This window comes from Agelaius phoeniceus, chromosome 3, assembly GCF_051311805.1.
Source record: "Agelaius phoeniceus isolate bAgePho1 chromosome 3, bAgePho1.hap1, whole genome shotgun sequence".
NCBI lineage: Eukaryota > Metazoa > Chordata > Aves > Passeriformes > Icteridae > Agelaius > Agelaius phoeniceus.
Genome location: NC_135267.1, coordinates 83,737,944 through 83,756,861, shown reverse-complemented (window position 1 = coordinate 83,756,861; position 18,918 = coordinate 83,737,944). Strand labels below are relative to the sequence as shown.

Sequence of the window (18,918 nt, the reverse complement as noted above, 5' to 3'; positions counted from 1 at the left end):
TTATCCGCAGCTCCGCACGGCTCACACGTTCTTTCCGCCGAGCCACTTCAAATTTCCGTTCTTCCCTGAACTCAGACGTGAAATGGCGGTGCCAGGGGATGCTGTGAACCATCACACGGACAGGGAACTAACTAACAGTTGTGCGGCAACCACACGGACCGGGAACTAACTAAATCTCTTCTGGGAACCAACCACCTGAGGCGCACGAGTGGCGGCCACGGGGCAGGGCAGGCGGGCACAGCCGGGCAGCCGTACGGGGTCGGGTCCCCGGAGGCCCGAGGGAGCCACAGCAGCGCTCTCCAGCCGCCCGGGACAATTCCCCAGGAGGGGAGGCGGCAGGGGGAGCAGCCACGGCCGGGGCAGGGCCCCGCGCTCCGAGCCGGGCCGCGGGGCGGCGCCGGGCACGCCGGGAGCCGCATTGCCGCCCGCGTTCCCGCGCGGCGCGCCGGGAGCTGTAGTCGCGGCCGTGCCGCTCGGCTCGGGCGCTGGGGGCGGGCTGGAGCGGCTCCATTTTGCGCCCGTCGGCGGGGCTGCCCGGCCGTCCCGCGGCCCGGCCTGGCGCCAGGCAGGGCGCGGCCCGCCCCGGCGCTTCTCCCTTCCCTCTTCCTCCCTTCACTCCTCCCCGCCCGCCACCGGCACCGCGGCCGCTGCCCCCCGCGCCGCCCGGCCCCCGCTGCCGGCCGCGGGCTGAGCGCGTCTCCCGGGGGCGCGGCCCCGTCCCTCCGCGGCGGCGGCTCCATGGTGCCCGCCGCCCCCCGCCGCCCCGCAGCAACAGGCAGGACGAGGAGGAAGCGGCCGCCGGGGGTCCGCACCGCCCCGCCGCCGGCCTGAGCGGCGCCGCCGCCGCAGCGGGAGCGACCGAGCGGGCGGGGGGCGCCCGCGGGCCGCCGGCGATGGCGAACCAGCTGGTGATCCTGAACGTCTACGACATGGTGAGACACCGGCACGGCTCTGGGCGGGGGTCTCGGCCCCCTCCCGGCAGGGCGGCGGCGGGGAGTGGCCTGCCCTGCGGGGGCCAGGGCGGCTGGGAAACTTTGCCTGCCCTTCCCGTGCCTGTCCCCGCGGGAGCTGGAGCCGGGGGCGGCAGAGCGGGAGAAAGAGCGAGCCCGGGGAGGGGAGGGCGGGGGCGGTGATTTGGGAGGTCTGACGGATTTCTACAGCCCCTCTGTGACCTGCGACAAAAGTTTGCCGGGTCGGGTCTTCCAGGGACAGGTGGATCCGCTCCCTGTCGCGGGGAAACTTTCCCTGCCGTGAGCGTCCCTGTGCTGTGCTGCTACCTCTGCTACTGCCCGAAGCTCAGCAGCAGGGAGGCCCTGCCTTTCTGCTCTCGAAAACCAGAAAAGGGTCCAGTTTTCCAAGAGATGGTAGTTCAGGATAACCTCTGTCTTTACAAGGATAAAAGCTTTTTAGCACAGTGTCAGTAAGGTAATTTTTTTGCTTGACCATAATTTTTTAATAGTTTTGTTGTGGCTGCGACCTGGTAGAAAGAAGGGAATCGCTCCAGCTTGATTTGCAGCCGTATGAGCTCACCTTCCCTCCCTCCTGGATAATCTTTATGTGGCACCTCAGCAGCTGTGGTATTGTCTTATGTTCAGCTGGAAGCTGCTCAAATGCCATGGTAACAAATGAGGTGTAAGTACCTGCATGGAACAGTAGGCTTGGATAAGTAATAAGAAAATATTATCCATTAGTGCGTTTCAATGGCTGGAAATTAGAATGAGTGGCAGTATTTCTCTGACCAAGTTTTAAGTCTACTGATAGAGGGACGGTAAGATGGAGAACTAGCTTCAGGTGACAGTGGTTGTGTTACTTAGCTTATTTTGGATAGGCTTTCCTACCACCACCATTTTAAGGTGAACCTTCACTGTTTTGAAGGAGTGAAGGTATATAGTATAGTGCCAGTGACTGCTGGAAGTGAGAAAATACAGCTTGTTTTGCTTGGGAACGGTCACATTCAAATGCTAAATAGCAATCAATAGGGATCTATCTGGCTTGAAATCAAATATATTTACAATATCATAGCAACTAGCCTGATTTTTGTCATTATTTTCTTTCACTCTAATACTTACCTCAGAAATCAATGTCCCTTTTTGGGGGGATTTTTTTGCCCACTCCTGTGTTTGGGCTCTCCAGTGAATATAACCTGTTACCTTGACTTTGGTTTCCTTCATTATAGACAGGGAGGGGAGACTGGAGACAGGAACAGTCTGTTCATTGTGATTTTCTGAGAGATGGGAGGAAAAAAGAAGGGGTCTTTGCTCACCTGGTTGAGCTCATCTGTGGTGCTAATATGAGAAAAAGTCACCTTATTTACACTAGACCTGAGGAGGGAAGACTGTCCTGTCACATGCATATATATGACTTCTCTGGACTACAGTGCAAATATATATATTGGGGAATGTCTTTTAGCATAAAAAGATGGTTTTACATATATTAACTATAAATATTTGTACAGAGAAAGAAGTAGGACTTCAGCTTCGTGACTCTTACATAAGAATATCTTTGAAGTCAAGGCTTGACGCACTTCTGACTCACCAAAATGGAAGACCCACTGTTCTCATAACGACTTGCTTAATTGTGCAGAGTGAGCCAGTTCACAGGCAGGCTGTGAAACCTTAACAGAGTGGACTGACTCCTGTGTAAATGCCTGCCATGGCCTCGAGGAAACTCCGTTCTTGCTCTGATGGTAGCACTGGTGGGGTGTGACTTCAGCATGCTGTTTCTTTTTCTCTTGTGATAGTCCACTCTTTCATTCACATCATCCTTTCTTTTTCCGACAGAGCTGAATTGCTGTGTTCAGTTTTACTCCAGCCACCCTAGGAAGGCTGGCAGTTGACATGAGGGAAGTGAGGAAAAAAAGCAACAGGAAGGGTGTGCTAAAAGCTAGTGTCATATTTTTCCTAAGGACACATTAGGGGGCTGTTGGTTATCCTGTTGTTATTACTGGGATTCTGCCTCCATCGAGAATTCACATAGTCTCTTGTTGTGGTGTGAAGCAATATCCTGTTTCACCTTTCCCAGTCCCTCAGGTGTGCCAGCCTCTCCCACCCCCTTGCCCCCTTGCTAAGTGCTGTCCATCAATCTTAACATTCCAGCAAGGGCGTCGTCTGGTTGGTGCAGTTCCAAAGATGCTTCTCAGCCCTGGGGTCATTGGCCAGTCTAGGTGTCACTGTCCCCTGAGACTGCCCCCCTCCCACCTGGTGGGTGGCACACCTACCCTTCCCCTTCCCCTTTCCCCGGGCTTAGAAAGACACGGGACCATGCGGTCTGCATTCTGTTGGAGCTGTTACAAGATCCAGAGATCTGTGACCTTGGAATAAAACTCTGGATTAAACCCTACGGCAGAATCTGTCTCCTTTTCCTCTTCACCTCACCTAAAGCCTTTCCACCAGAGGTAAACCTGAGTTCCTGCCTGCCTGGAATTGTTCCAAGTGCCAGCTGCAACATCCAGCCAGCCAGGGATGTCTCTGAGGTGAAACACCACAGCTTTCGCCTTTGGTCAAGCAGCAAGGGCCAGAAGAGCCCAGGCACGTTCCACCCGGTATTATTGGGATCATATTCCAATAGTCTCTGAAGCCACCATCCATGGAAGGAACTTGCTCTCCAGAAGAACCAGCCAAGCACATTTATTTGCAGATGTTTGATTACATGTAGAGGTGACTTTAATGGTTGAAGTTACACATCACCACAGATTATACATACCACTAAGGAGAATATTTCTATTTCCTGCTTCAGTCCTGTTTGTCGCTTTGTAGCGATATCTACTTTATTTGACCATTAGAGAAGCAGTTTTCCTTCAAATTGGTGGGAAAAACACAAGTTTGTGTGATGTCTGGAAGATACCACCAGTGTACATCCTTCATTAAACTCCTCTGCTAAACCACATCTCAGTCCATTAGAAACTTGTTTGAGACCAAAGCCTCACTTCCATGTTGCATAGCAGTTTTTACTGCTTGTACAACAGCCTGCTGAAATCAATGGTACTGCTTTATTTGGGGATGCTAGGAGTGGGTAGAAGGGAGGAGTCCTCTGTAATAGCAGTTTTGAAGTTCTGTTTATTCACCAAACCATGCCAGCTGTGTATTTGAGACATTAGCAGGTTTGCTCTTTGCTTCTGACATTCCATGTCACTTGGAAATGGGTTTGGGGCTGTTTTGTAGTTTAGGTTTGGGACTGGGTTTTTTTGTTTCTCTTTTGAAACAAGAGACCATTGTTATTCACCTGGTTGATAGAACCAACGTTACTGTAATAAACTAAGAGCTTTATTTTAACCTGAACACAAACTGTGGCTTCATTTCCCAGGCAGCTGCTTAGGTATGCAGGGGAGTGCTAAGTGACCTTGCTGCTGCAGGGACTCCTCACAGGAGTGAGTTGGTTGCTTTTGGAGGGTATACCCTTCCAATGTCCTTAGTGCTTGAAAAAGCAAAAATCTTGGATACAACCAGAGTGTGAGGGGGATGTGTGTGTTGTAGAAGAAAGTCGACTTTCAAGGACTGGTAACTTTATGGAGGGAGAGAAGCTTAAGGGCATATTTACGTGGTACAGTTCATGCCTTTGAACATCTTCTATGATCATTAAAAGGGTAGGGTGAAGGCTTTGATATATTGTGTTTTGAAAACTGGAGTACTTTATAGCTTCATTTTAACTAACTGCTATTTTTAGGAGTCTAGTTTTTTTGTGCCCAAGTAGTATCCTATTTCTTCCCTTGTCAAATAAGGCAATAACAAGCTAAAGTATTAATGTAAATGAAAGCTCTGAAGATATTTTTGAAGCACTGGGATTAGTGTTTTTCTTTCATTGCAGTGACATGACTTTATTGTGCAGATAGAAAAATACTTCTTTAATATTTTCCTTATGATAGATTAAACCTGAAATCCTGTTTTACAAGACTGACATGTTGCAAAATATTGAGGATATGGGATTGCACCATATGGCAAAATCCATATGCACTATGGCAAAATCCATATCAAGACCAAAGGGAATCCAGTTTGTGTAATGGAAACAAGGATGTAGCATTTGGGATCAGTTTGGGCATGTTACTGAACCAGTGAGCTATACAGATGTAATTTAATTTACAGTCTTTATTTTGTAAGTTGTATATAATCTTTTCAGCTGCAGCCAAATTCAGTACTCTTTGTTGCTTTTGTCCTGCATTTCTTCCTTCAGTGAGATAAGGCATTTTGTTCAATGAGTAAATGGGACCAACCTTCCAATAGCTCATCCAGATTAAGTAATAATTAGAAAAAACTACTTTCCTAGGGGGAAAGTAATTCTGTCTCATTGAAATTCTTTATCTTCAATTAACCTATTCTGTTCTTACTGGAAATATGAAGCAAAGTGCCAGCTTGCTTCAGGCACTTCTTCCAAAGCTGCTAACTTTGATTTTGTTTGCCATCAGTGCTCGCTTTGTGCAGCGTAGCGAGCCCTGAGTGTTTAGGTGGCACCAGTAGGGAGGAGTGTGTGCTTGGATAGGGGCAGGCTGTGCTCAGTGCCCTGTTGGATCAGCTTTCCATCCCCTTCATCCGCTTCTGTGCGCATCAATGACAAGGCCTGGTGACTCACTTTTCTCTCTCCCCTATTCTTTGTGTTTGGTTTCATGGGGTTGTGAGTGGGAAGTACTGTGAATACTTTTTCTCCTTGTCTTTTTCTGTCAAATAACCAGCTAGGCTTTATTCTATCCCGCTGCATGTGGGGTATCTTGTGTAAGTTTTGTTCTATTTTCAGAAAGCAGCCATAACCTTGCTTGGCATTTACAGATCCAATGGGTGCATGAGATGTAGGTAGTTTGGAATTCAGCAGCCGGGTTCTGAGTTTTCTGGCCACAAGTGCCCAGGAGAGGGACAGACTAGAGCACTAGAGATCCTGTCTAGCTCAGTTCTAGATTAGGTTCATTTGGATACACCTTCCCATTAGGCAAACGTACTTTATTCCAGTGATGACACACTGTATGTTGACTGTGCCTACAGTTTTGACTATAAATATAAACCTGAAACTATTTTGAAATGGTGAGCTGGTAAACTGTGGGATAGGAAGGGCTTCAGAACTGGAACACATTTATGTTGCAGTAGCTCTTCTGTTTTCCTGGGGACTCTTGATTTCACCTTGTAAGCAGAATCCTTTTTTTTATGCTCACAAACCCACTAAGATGAGTAGTCTTCGCATCCTTCTCCTTTCTTTCCCTCTTTGTATTCTCCCTGATATATGTCCTTCTATACAGAGTAAATTAATGCAGTGTATTTCTGGATGTAGCTTGTTCATACAGACTTGCTCTCTGCTCTTTTCTGGGGGGTGGAAGGAAAGAACTGCTAAGCCCTGTAAATAACTAAGGTGATGATTTAGAGTAGTCATCCATACCCCACTAGCTAACATAGCACTACACTGACAAAGCCAGAAATTAAAGCAAATGGTAAAGTTTAGTCTTAAGCAAAATTTATCCATGGATCACAGTTGAGCTTTAAGTAAATCTAAGGTGCAAAATCTGCCTTCTTTTAATTCGTATTGACAAAATTTCCCACAGCTGGTTTGTCTGTTTGTAAATATTGGCATAGAGTGCTCTTTTTGCCATTTAACTTGTTTTCCTTTTTATTAATAGCCTGTCAACCTGAGGTTTAGTGTATCATTTTTATTGGGAGACAAAAAGCCAACACGCTGTAATGTTTGCAATGGTGCTGTAAATTACACACTGACTCCAGCCAGCACATCTTCAAGTGTGACACCTCAACCTTTTACGTTTTTATCACTGGTTGTGCTGCACAGTGGCTTTGCATCAGAAAGCACTGATTATGTCAACAGGTTGTGTGAAGAAGATGGCTTGATGCTTTCTGCCTGCTTGCTAAACCAGTATTGATTTGCTGGGGGTACTGCCTCAGCCTGAATCCTGCTGCCAGTTGACTTTTTGAAGTCTGCTTTGTAAAAGCTCACAGAGAAGCTCTGGGAAAAAATCTGTTACTGGAGTAATTGACAAAATAATGTTTTCCTTGTATTTTCCTGAGGTTTTTCTTGCTAGCCAATTTCAGTTTTAAAGACAACTGAGGCTGGTTTTTTTTAAGGCTTTGTTTCAGGTTCCTTCTCAAATTGTGTGTCACTTGAAATCTTTTAATGCTTGAAGACTGATACTTTGAGAGTGGTGTTGCAGACAGGGGAAGAGTACTTTGAGGTTTTCCTTTATCAGAGTTCTGCATCTTTGAGGTCTTCAGGGTGACAGTTAGCTTTTGATAGACACTTGCTGCTGCTGCACTTTTCATAAAAGAAAAGAGAAAGCACTAAGAGAAGTTTCCTTTCTTTACTATTTTTTTCATTTTCTAAAAAAAATTCACTTCTGATTCCTTTTGAAATGATCTGTTTTCTGTTGGGTACAATACAAGTGATATATTGGAAACAAGCGTCAGACCTATGCAAAGGACTTAAACCTCATGTTTGGAACCCCATGCATCAGCAACCTGGAGAGAGCTTTGTCTCTTGCATGGTGACCTCTAATTGAGTGTTCAAAGACAAAATATAAGAAGGTAATTTCAGTCCATCTCTGAGTATATCTTGTGCTCATCTGCTCATAAGCAGGTGTGGTCATTACTATTAATGACAATCAGTGTGTGTATCTCACAGTCCTACATTCCAATGTACCTTGAAGAAAAATGGGCTCCTTAAAATTACAGCAATTGATTCTAGAATGTGTTCCACCTAATGGCAAACTTAACAGCCTACAGCTTGTTGACAAATAGAAGGTTGATCTGGATTTCTCCCAGGTTCAGACTCCTTGGCTGACAAACTTTGACAGCACTAAAACACTGGAATAGAACCTAATGGAATTAATTTGCTGCGTGCAGTTTGAGAATTTTAGTGACATTCTGTTCCTGTAAAATGGATTGTGCAGTTTACACTTTGTGATAAGGTTTAATGCTTTGTGATAGGGTTTAATGCTTTTGATGTGGGGGGACACATGTCTGCTCTGAGAAGACAAATCTGTACTGTAAACTAACTAGAGTTTTGGGTTTGGTTTTTTTTCTTCTTTTCTTTTAGTATTGGATGAATGAATATACTTCTTCCCTTGGAATTGGAGTGTTTCATTCAGGTATAGAGGTGTATGGCCGAGGTATGTACAAGAAAAGCATAACTTACTTTTTGCTTCAGTAATACTGTTATTTAAAAAGCATTTTTCAGGTAGTGAGGGGAGCCTAGCTCCTGAAACCTGTTAATCTCTTTTCTCATCTATTCTGCCTCTGGAAAAAAGCCTTGGACATGAATAATCTGGTAGCCACTGTGCATTCTTTTGTCTAAAGCTATGCAACTATGAAAAAGTGCACAACTTATTCAGCCAGGCATAGAAATCTTTATTTTAGATTTTGAAATATTTTTAAAAACCTACATAAAACAAAGTGTGCTTTGTATAAAGCATGGTTGAATCTGTTCCTCAGTTTTCTGTCAGCACTTACTGCAAGGAATTAATTTTTAACTACGGGAACAATAATCTGTTGCAGAGAGACATCTAAAAGTGCATGATGCTCAGGAAAAGGTCTATTCCGTTTTGGTAGGTTGGTTTGTTTTAGAGACCATTTCTTTCAAAGGCATCCCATTCGTACTGTTCATAAAAGATGCCCTTGTGATAAATAACAGCAACGCTTTTCAGTTTTGCTAAATAGGCTGTGCTTGGGTGCTACAGCCTCCTGGTCTGTTCAGGCCGCTTTGAACCTGCATTGCAGCCAGAAGGTGTTTGTGCACACCACAGCACGGGCTCAGGTCTGAGGTGTTTCTGCCCAAAGCATAATGACACTCTGAGGTGATGGTGTTGCTGAAAGTAGTCCAGTTAAAGAAGGAAAATTTACTGCTGTGTTTTTGGGGTTTTTTTGGAATGTGTTGAGAGGTGAGGGGAAGGAGCAAAAGGCAGGCATGCACTCCAAAGGCCACACTGCCCAAAGTTATCTTAAACTATGTTTCAGCTACCGTAATGGTCATATTGTATCTGCTTTTCCAAGTGTTACCAGAGCAACAAATTGACAAAATACAGCGCTATTGTTAAAACTTTTTGGGGGATTTTTTTTAATATGACCCAGAAAGACCTGACTCTTAATAGTGCTGTGCCTGAAACCCAGTTTTTGAGCTTGCCAAATACATGTGCCTCCCTTCCTGTTGGGATTATAGCAGCTTTCTCATATAGCAGGTCATGCCCCTGCTAGAACAATGACTTGCATTTTTCCAGGCACATCAAACCTTTTATTTATTAACCTGTTGTAAAAAAGATTATCCACAAAACTAAGTGCTAGACATGGGTGATGTGTTATGGGTTTTGAGGAAAGGAAGTGTGAAGTCATGCCTAAAGCTTTTTATTACACTCTGGGTGCAGCGTGCTCTGTTATCTTACAGACACAGACGGAAGCTGCAGCACACCATGATGCCTCATGTAGTGTGAGTGCTTAAGCCAGCAGGTGCTATGTGCAGACTTGAGATGCATGCACTGGTTTACTTTCTTGTTCTAGTTAAGAATTTGTGAAACTTGTGAACTTGTAAAGAATTGAACTCTTGCAAATCAAGAAATTTAAAGAACCTATTAGGCCACTACACACTGCCACACTGAGGACTGTGGTGTACACTGAATAGAAGTGCCATCAGACCTCTGAGGATGCAGTAGTTTGAATCCCCAAAGTACTATCCCCAAAGTACTACCCACTTTCATAGACATATGTAAGTGGAATTCTAAAGACAAGTATGTATAAAGATGTACAATTTAACTTGTAAATGCTCACTTATACAATGAGAACAATATGTACTTTCTGCAAAGTTATTCAAGTTAAACCTGTACACTGATGTAGGAAATTTCCTGTTAGTTTTTACTTAGGCTGAGTAGTAACTGACAAAGCTATTAATTTCCAGCTCATTTCATTTGCTCCCCATGTAAATACCATGTCTGGTTGCTAGCTTTAGATCCTTGTGAAGTCACCTTCCAGTCAGTAATCTCTGCTGTTTTTTACTGTCATCAGATGCTGGTTTTGTTAAATCTGAGCTTTCTCTTTCAGAATTTGCCTATGGTGGTCATCCATACCCTTTTTCTGGAATATTTGAGATTTCACCAGGAAATGCTTCTGAGCTAGGAGAAACATTTAAATTTAAGTAAGAAACATTACCTATTTTCTTAGTCTTTGAGAAAGCATATGAAAAAGACAATTTGTTGCATTTATTTTTGAGGATAGATGTATTGAATTGTAAAGGATTTCTGACTTTCTGAGAAATTCATGTGTTTGCATAGAAATGAAAAACAGACAGAGGTGATGAGACAATGCAGTGTCTACAGCAAAGAACTTTTTTTTTAGCATACCATTAAATTCCTGAAATGCATACAAATTTTGTGGACTTGCAGCTAACTTTTATTACTTACACAGCATAAGCAATGCAGTAACTTTTTCAAGGTGGGTAATCAGCAAGAAAACATCATTTCTCATGGTAAAGATGAAAGTGGTGCCATAAAATGGAACAGAAAGAACCTTTGTTATTCTTGGAGAACAGAAAGATCTTGCTACCCACAGTGGAGTGACTTTTGATCGATGTATGAACAGTAGCCCACCTGTATCATGGGAGCCAAATCACCTTCTACTCTCTGTTTCTCTTCTAGAGAGGCTGTGGTTCTAGGCAGTACTGACTTTATGGAAGATGATATAGAAAAAATAGTAGAAGAGCTTGGAAAGGAATTCAAAGGAAATGCTTATCACCTAATGCACAAAAACTGCAATCACTTTTCTTCAGCTTTATCTGAGGTAAACAAACTTAAAGGTCTATAGAAAGGTGCTTCACAGGTGGTTACAGAGCATCATATCCTTCCAGTCCTTTGTAATGTTTGGTTTAATTCCCCACTTCCTATCTCTCTTGCCTTGGGCAAATATCATCATTTTTCAGGTTGTATTTGTGCTTATGTCCAAAGCTCCAGATTTTACTGCTAAATATTGTTGTCATACATAGCTTGTGTTAGAGCAGAGGTCCATTCCTAAAGAGATACCTAGTAAATAAAGTATTAAGAAGATTTAGAAATAATTTTAGTTGTTTCAGGAATTGCTACTGAATATAGAACTACTTGTTATTTTTATCACATTATTTGTATTTCCCCACAGAACCATCACACTGTAAATAATTTTCAAAGTTATGACCTAGTGTTAAAGAATAGCAAAGGCATTAAAGTTCCCCAGATAATGTTAATCTTCTGCTTGAGAGGCTTTTGTCAAGTTATTGCTCTGCCAGCACCTGTGTCCTGGTCATCTAGATCCTTGAGTGGTCATGCAAAGTATCTGACTGAGGAGTCGAACGGGCGTTGCTTTTTCCCCCTTGGCTTTGTTGTAGCACGATCAGTTTGCCAATATGATTGAATGCCTGATCATTCACATGTGTATCCACACATGGGAAAGGGTCAGGAACAAGTAACCCAGGTCAAAGAGGGGAATGGAAACTTTGATTTTCATTGATAATTGGCAATCTCTGCTTGACTCTAATTTACTCTAATGTTTCATTGAAACACTCCAAAACAAGGATGCCTGTTTTTCCCATGTGAAGTTTCACAGATTTTATTTGGGTTTTTTTCCAAAATAGTTGATGCATACTTGCTGTATAGACTGTGTTTTATGTAGATTGATCTTCCAGTGGTAGTGGAAAATTTTATTGGGATGATGATTCATGTGCAATGCTGGTACAAGTAAGTAGGGTGAGACACTGACAAAGCTGCATTTGGTGTGAAAGCTGGCCTATATGGCCAGGGTTTTGCCATACTCTTCAGCTGCATGGTCATATTTTTTTCTGTTTTAGGTCTTGTCCTATTAGTGTTCAAATTTACTTTAAAAGTGGGTGTAATTGTAAGTTAAATGCTGCTCAGTTGCAGCAGAGTAATGCCCATGTTCTCCAGATCTGCAATGTATTACCAGAAATTAATATGGAGGTAGTTAAATAAAGTAACTCACTCCTTGAATAGTGACAACAAAATTATTTAATGACTGATGTGCAGTAAAAATAAGTACTTAATGCAACTTTTTACATTTTCGAGGAGTTGAACCCAGCTGTGCATTGTATAGTTCCAGCGAACCAAAGTGTGTGCTTGGCCTGTGTTGTAGGATAGTGATGTCTTGTGGAAGTTGTCAGAAGCCACCACAGTAAGGAGCCTCAGCTGTGTGTGTAACTCCATACAGTTACAGTACTGACACTGTCTTTCTGGCCACTTGATTTCAGGGTGCTTTTTTTGTAACAGTAGAGTTTCTCCTGCAATTTCTGTTTCTGAGGAATTAGCACTGAATAGGAACCATAGCTTAACTAATTTCTGTGCCTTTTTTAGAAGTTATTCAAAAAGAGTGAAGTGGTTAGGCTTTTCAGGACTTCTAAGAAAATCATAGAACCAACCACGTGTCCAACTTTCACAATGGAATATCGGTGTCTTTGTGGGACTTGGAATGCTGATGGAGAAAGTCATAGTGCAGCTAACTTGGGTGCTTCTTGGCTGGCATTTGTGACGTGTAAACTGTAAGGCTGCTGCAGCTTTTGCTTCTTATTTACAGTACTGCTGTTTTGTTACTGCTGAATCCAGAAAACAAATTAACCCTTTCTTTTTCCTTCCCCCATAGATTCTCTGTGGAAAAGAGATTCCACGATGGGTGAATCGCCTTGCCTACTTCAGCTCTTGTATACCCTTCCTCCAGAGCTGCCTGCCAAAGGAGTGGCTAACTCCTGCAGCCCTCCAGTCCAGTGTTAGCCAGGAGCTACACGATGAGCTGGAGGAAGCTGAGGATGCAGCAGCATCAGCTTCCTTGGCAAGCTCGGCATCTGGGTCTAGAACTGGACGCCACACCAAATTATAAGTCCTCCTCCAAAGTAGCAAATACTTCAGAAATACTTTTGAAATACTTCAGTTTGATCTCTTCAGCAATTGACTTCCTGACAGAACATGAGAGCCAACTCTAGAACGTTGTTTTTATATGCAAAAAAAAAAGCTCTCATCAACCCCTGTTTCAGCTCAGGATTATTGACGTAGTGAAAGGAATTGCTGGGAGAAAAGGGAAGGATTTTGTGCGAAGCCACCCTTTTCATTTTCACCTGTTTGGTAGACCTGAGTTAACTTAACATCTTGCATAAAGCAGAACTTAAATTATTTGTTTACAGTATTGTGTACTGCTGTTTACAAGTCCTGTAAGGACTCCTGCTACCATGGAAGAAGAAAGAATTTGAGTTTGATTTAACTGTTGGTATAAATCAAAAGCAGTGGTATGATGCCCTGGATGAACTTTCCCCTTTATTTTCAAGATTTAAGGCAGGAGAACACTAAATTGAGGAATGCCAGAAACTGCTGAATACTATATATGTGAACAGGGTACTGTGCTCTTAAAGTGGCTGATGTAAACAGGTAGATTCCAGGATGTAGGGAGACTGGTTTGGTCTAAAATCTGTTCCTAGAAGTATGACCTCTACATTAATGAAACTGTGGATTTTTGCACATATGAAGGGAAATTTCTATCTCATTGCAATGCACATCAATCCATTTATTTTTTTTTCAATTCAGCCATTTAGTTTTCGTCCTGTCTTGTGTCTCTACTTGCAGTTTACTTCAGGATTTAAACATGTCAATATCATCTGCTAGAAGCATCAACAAATTTTTCACTTCTTTGCTTTACTTGATTTCAAACTTGTATATATAAGTTAGTACTTGTGCTCCTTTTTTATTTGTTTGTTTCATATAGTTTGGAATCATGTAAAACAAGCCATTTATGGTTGGGGAATGGCCTTTGCTTCCTGCTGCTGATTTTACTTCATTTGAGTTTGTAAACATTCATGTTCTTCTTTTTTTGAGCTATAAATTACTGCCCAGTTGTGCATATCCGCACAAATGATAGAGAAATCCTAATTTATTTTCCCACAGTCTCTATCTGTGGCATTAGCTTTCTTATCAGATGTAATGAAGAAAAACCTGAAAATTGCTTATGCACCTGCGTGTTTACACAGCAGAACCCACTAATCTGCACACATAATTATATCTGAAGGTAAGAGATATTATTTTCTAAAATACAGAAGTATGTTTGCTGGTAGATTTTAATTAGAGCTAAATTATAATTAGTGATCAGAATATATAATGGATTGCCTTATTCTTGTCACTTACCAAGAGAATTAATTGTTCTTCCAATCATTAGTGTAAATTAGTGAGGTTCTATTGTGCACATAAGGCTACAGTGGCACAAACATGAGAGAGGTGAGCTTGAGTATTTTGTAAGACTTGCTGCCTTAAACTAACAAAAACCATACCATCCCTAAACAGGATCAGCTCACAAAGGAGTGTGCATTACTAGAAATATGGATGATTCTTACGAGCTTTATTTACAGTCTTTTGCTGGGTTTAGTTTTTCTGTTGAGTGAAATACTGACTCTGCAGTTTCTGCTGTTTAAAAGCAAAAAAATGTCCTCTTGGAAGGCAAAATGCTCCATGTTATGAATGCTCCTGGCCGTGGGTAGTGGTGCCATTGAATCCTATGGGAAGGTGCAGTGGCTGTATCATAGTAAGAATTCTTATGGTTGCCAGCTCCAACTTGTGTTAGAAACAAGTGGAAGTTTTTCTGCTGCCATCTTGGTTGAATCCTTCATCAGACAGACTTTAGGTTTTCACTTATCTTCTGTGATGCAGTGTAGTACAGAGAGAGATATGCTCAGTTCTGGGGGGGAAAATCAAGTGAGACTCCCTCTGGAAAGAGCAAGATAATAGTAGACGTCTCCATAACTGTATTTTGGTACGTGTTTTAATAATCTCTTCTATCAAGTGGAAAATGCTTAAGGCTGGTGAGTCTGCCACTAACTTCATTCTGTTTGATCTCCAGAAGCTGGATATACTGACCCTCCCTGTTGAGTGCTTTCCACCCTGAATTTGAGTTCTCCTTTCCTTCTTTTCCCTGTAGTGAAAATGAATATGGTGGTCTCCAGTCAACTCTCAAGCATTACAGACCTGAATCTCACACTACTCACAGCTCAGACAACAGGCTGCAGACAGGTTATTGTGTCTCTGCTGTGCAGCTGTGGTAGTAATGTGACTAAGTCTCTTGGCCAGGGCAGGTCCTTTATTTCAGCTCAGGGTTGAGGCCACTGATCTAGCAACGTACTGTAGCTTTTCCTAGGCTTTAGGAAAAATAAATAGAATGAATTTTCATTGCTACCTTTTATGTACCAAAATCAGCTTTTTAGGCTTCTGATACATCCAGAGCGCTAGGTCACAAATCTCTACACCTTCATTAACACACACAATTACAGCATGTACAATGCAAGAACATGACAGATCACAGCACAGTTTTTATTTAGAAGTAAAACTAAGACTATTTTTTATAAAGCAGACTGGAAAGTTTGTAACAAAAACATTCATTTTATTGTTAGCTGTACAAGTGAAAATACTGTCTTATGCTCCATAACAACTTTTTTCTGTTTGTTTTGAAACCATCCATTTGTAAATCCTGTAAGGAAACTGACACCTGAACCCTGAAGGTTGTTGGCTATTGAATCAAAGCGAGCAGTACTGTAATTCCAATCGTGTGCTGTCAGCTCAGCCTCTGCTGGATGCCTGCAAGTCACCCTGCCAGTGGTTACTCCGATTTGTTAGCAATAGAGCAAGTTACCTTTCACCAGCATTACTGCCAAGCAGGGATTACTTTAGTCTACTAATGACCACACTGTGCTAGGACTAGAACACTTCAGAATGCTGTGAGAAAGCTGGACACCTGTGGAATCTTTTCCATCAAAACGGGTAGAAAAATATCACCACTTCAGGGTGCTGCTCTGTTTACTTTCTCATTCTTGTTTAATTTTCTGGGAGATAGTACTTTTGATATGTATTACATTGTTTAACTCAGTCATTTTATTTAAATGCCATTTTCTGTTCAGCAAGCCAAAAAAAATCCAATGTACTGTCAGTGTGCACCAGTAACTTCGGAGTGGCTTGGTAAAAAAAAAAAAACATAGTTGCATTACTTCTAAAATTTGCAATGCAATTCTGATCACTATTGATAGATGATAATTTTCACTGCTGGAAGTTGGTTACAAGCTGAAAATTCACTGATGCATTTTTTGTAAACTTGTATTCAAGTTTACTACATAGTATTTGTATAAAATTCAAAGAATTTTGACTTTTGTTACCTGTACATGGCAACAAGTTGTCTAGCATCTTAAACTTAAATCCATCAGTTTATTAAAAATACTTTTATAAAAAAAAGTTGGCTCTGTGTGTTACTCCCCTTGTACCTACAGCTTGTTTTGGCAGTGCCACCCAAGCTGATGTTTGGTTTTGAGCGATGGTTTTGAAGGACAGTGAGACTATCCAAGGGTTTCCTGTAGTTAAGCTTTAGGCTGACATGGGCATCGGGCACTTGGTTGCAGTTTGGTTTGTGTGAGGCATCTTCCCCAAACATCCCAAGCTCTGGCACAGAGCTGGCAGCAGCCCTTGAGGACATGCTTTGCCAGCACTGAAAGGTGTTGGCACTGGAATTGGCAAAGGGCAGATGAGTCCATGTGTTTTAACAGCAGAGAGGCTTCTCTGGAAGTTGAGGGCACTGATGTGGGAGGGCTGTCCTGTGGCTGTCCGAGCTGGTGTTGTCCCTGCCCATCTCTCCCACAGCTGGGAAGGGGATGTGCTTTGCCCTGTTGTGCATGCTGAGCAGGATGTATCTGTGTGCACTGCTAGTGAACATTGGCTAGGGCATGACCTGTCCAGGCACAGATGTGTTCCCTTTTCTGTGTTTCCCTAATCACCAGCAAACCTGCAAGAGAGTTTGAGCAACTTCCAGCCTACTGAAAGGAAACTTGACAATAGTTCATCAGTTAAAACAAATGTGAGTTCCAGATGAACTCACTTCTGGCATCCAATGGCCAGGAGTGCCCTGTCAGCTTCTAGGAAGGTGATCAATACACAAAAGTACCTACTGCATTGTTTGCTAGTGGGTGAGTGGCTGCATTCAGTGGAGCTGCTCTTGAAGAAAAGATAAATGTTCCAAATGAAATTTTATTTTCTAAAAGTTTCTTCGGCCATGCAGAAGTATATGACAAATCTGTCATGGGAACAGCTTTGCAACAGGCAGAGGTTTTTTTATGGCTGTAGCAGCTTAGTCCTGTCACCCCCCCAGAATAAATACATTCTTTCTCAGTGCTTCATACATTGCAATGGAAATGGCTATTGGACAGTTCCTGACTTTGTCTGAAATCCTGTGGTTTGATCTAACTCAGGTCATAAAAAAACTTCAAACTTGTCAATGTAACAACTTGTGAGGGAAGCCATGACAATTCTTTGGAAAAGTAGCTGTGCTCCACTGGCAGCTCCCATTCCTGCTGGGCTGGAGTAGGGATCCTGTATTTTTCACATTATCTAGTCCATTAGAATTAGCATATAATGAACTAAACCAGAATCTAGCCATAAAGAAATGCAAGATCCTTCACTGGTCCTTTGGGCATGACAGAGGCTGTGTGGGTCTCCATAGAGAGGGACATTGCTCATACCAGAGTGGCTCTCCACCCCATCCATCTCTGAGCAGCAGCCTGGGACACATAGAACTAAGGGAACACCGCTCCTTCTGCATGTTATAGATGGGTGGTCAGCAGTTCTGCTCTTTTGAAAGTTGTTGGTCCTGGAATCCTCAAAGCAGCAAGCCTGCTGCACCTGCTGGTTACCTGCTGACCATGTGTTTGTGTGGAAGGAGAGAAATGACTGTTAGTGTCTCCTGAATGAAGCAAAGGTGAAGGAGGGACTTCATGTGTGCCTGAAGGAGCTGTTGTTCATGGGCTTTAACTCATGACTTCTTTTTGGGGAGCTATTTTTACCTCTCTATCCCATTTCACCTTTACATGGCCTGAAACAAGGCACCCAGACGCAGAACTTCAGGAAGCTGGGGCTGTGTTGCTGAACTGTTCCTGCTGGGGCTCACGACAGCTTGGGAGGAGAATTAGGGAGGGGTACAAGCCATTATGGATGAGAGCAGCCTTCAGCCCTGTCTGCTGCCCCAGGCAGCTGTGGGATAGAAGTGTGGGGGTTTTCAAATGCACCCCTTGTGGGGTTCTGCTCTGATCCCAGTGTGGCTGATGGTCAATATGGGTCCTCCTTTACAGGGACACAAGTGCTGTGAATCAGACACCCCCTGGCCAAACAGGGCAGAGACAGGTTTTTATCAGGCTCCAGAGAAATATGTCCAAACTCCCTCACCAGGAAGGGATGGGGGCAGAGGAGACCCTCTGTTCCTAGTGAGTGCCTGAGTGACGTGGCAAATGCTCCCTCATGTTTCCCAAGTCAGAATGGTCATTACTGTTAGCTCAAGCAGAGCCAGGGCTTTCCTCCCAGAATAAGTATAAAGCCCTATTAAACCCACCTAATGACAACACAAATCATGTTGAACAGAAAATGTCTTGTGCTCCCTACTCAGGCTGCAGAGGCTTGTGGGTTTTGTCCTGGTTTTCCCATTCCTAATTTGCCTGTGGGAAACACTGCCTTCCCCCAGCCCTCCCAGTGCCAGCACACAATAGCTGCTTGTTTTTTGCCTGGAAGGAATTGCTGAGCCTTTAAATAGCTGGAATTGGGTTTATTTTTCTTCTGTACTTCAGCTCATTCATTACTCAGTCATAGCATCCTAAAAGTGAAGATTTCCAAAAGCATTGGCACTTACCTCCTTTGTTTTGTTTTGTTTTGTTTTGTTTTACCACAAAAAGATGCTCTGCATCTTGAATTTCATGCACCAGCCCAATGTTAGTGTCACTAACTAATCTTGCAGCAAAGTGTCAGCTTCCAGCAAATTAATTCACATGCCATTAAGCAAACACAAACTGAGTAGTGAGGACTAGCAAGAGCTGATGGCAGCATAGCTGGCTCAAGTGCAACTGTAAAGGTCAATTATTTTTTATGTCAGAGAGACTTGGAAAGTTTAGGAGAAGCCCTGTGGACACTATCTGGGC

The 18,918-nt window shown here is 43.1% G+C and overlaps 1 protein-coding gene across 1 annotated transcript; it reads left to right on the top strand.

Annotated features, from left to right (window-relative positions):
• The first annotated feature begins 507 nt into the window (after positions 1–507).
• DESI2 (desumoylating isopeptidase 2) lies at positions 508–13,108 on the top strand. The gene is made up of 5 exons (XM_054629995.2): positions 508–932; positions 8,017–8,089; positions 10,008–10,101; positions 10,601–10,742; positions 12,585–13,108. Exons 1-5 carry the CDS (start codon positions 894–896, stop codon positions 12,816–12,818), a joined length of 582 nt encoding a protein of 193 aa, XP_054485970.1. The 5' UTR covers positions 508–893; the 3' UTR covers positions 12,819–13,108.
• The last annotated feature ends 5,810 nt before the right edge of the window (positions 13,109–18,918 follow it).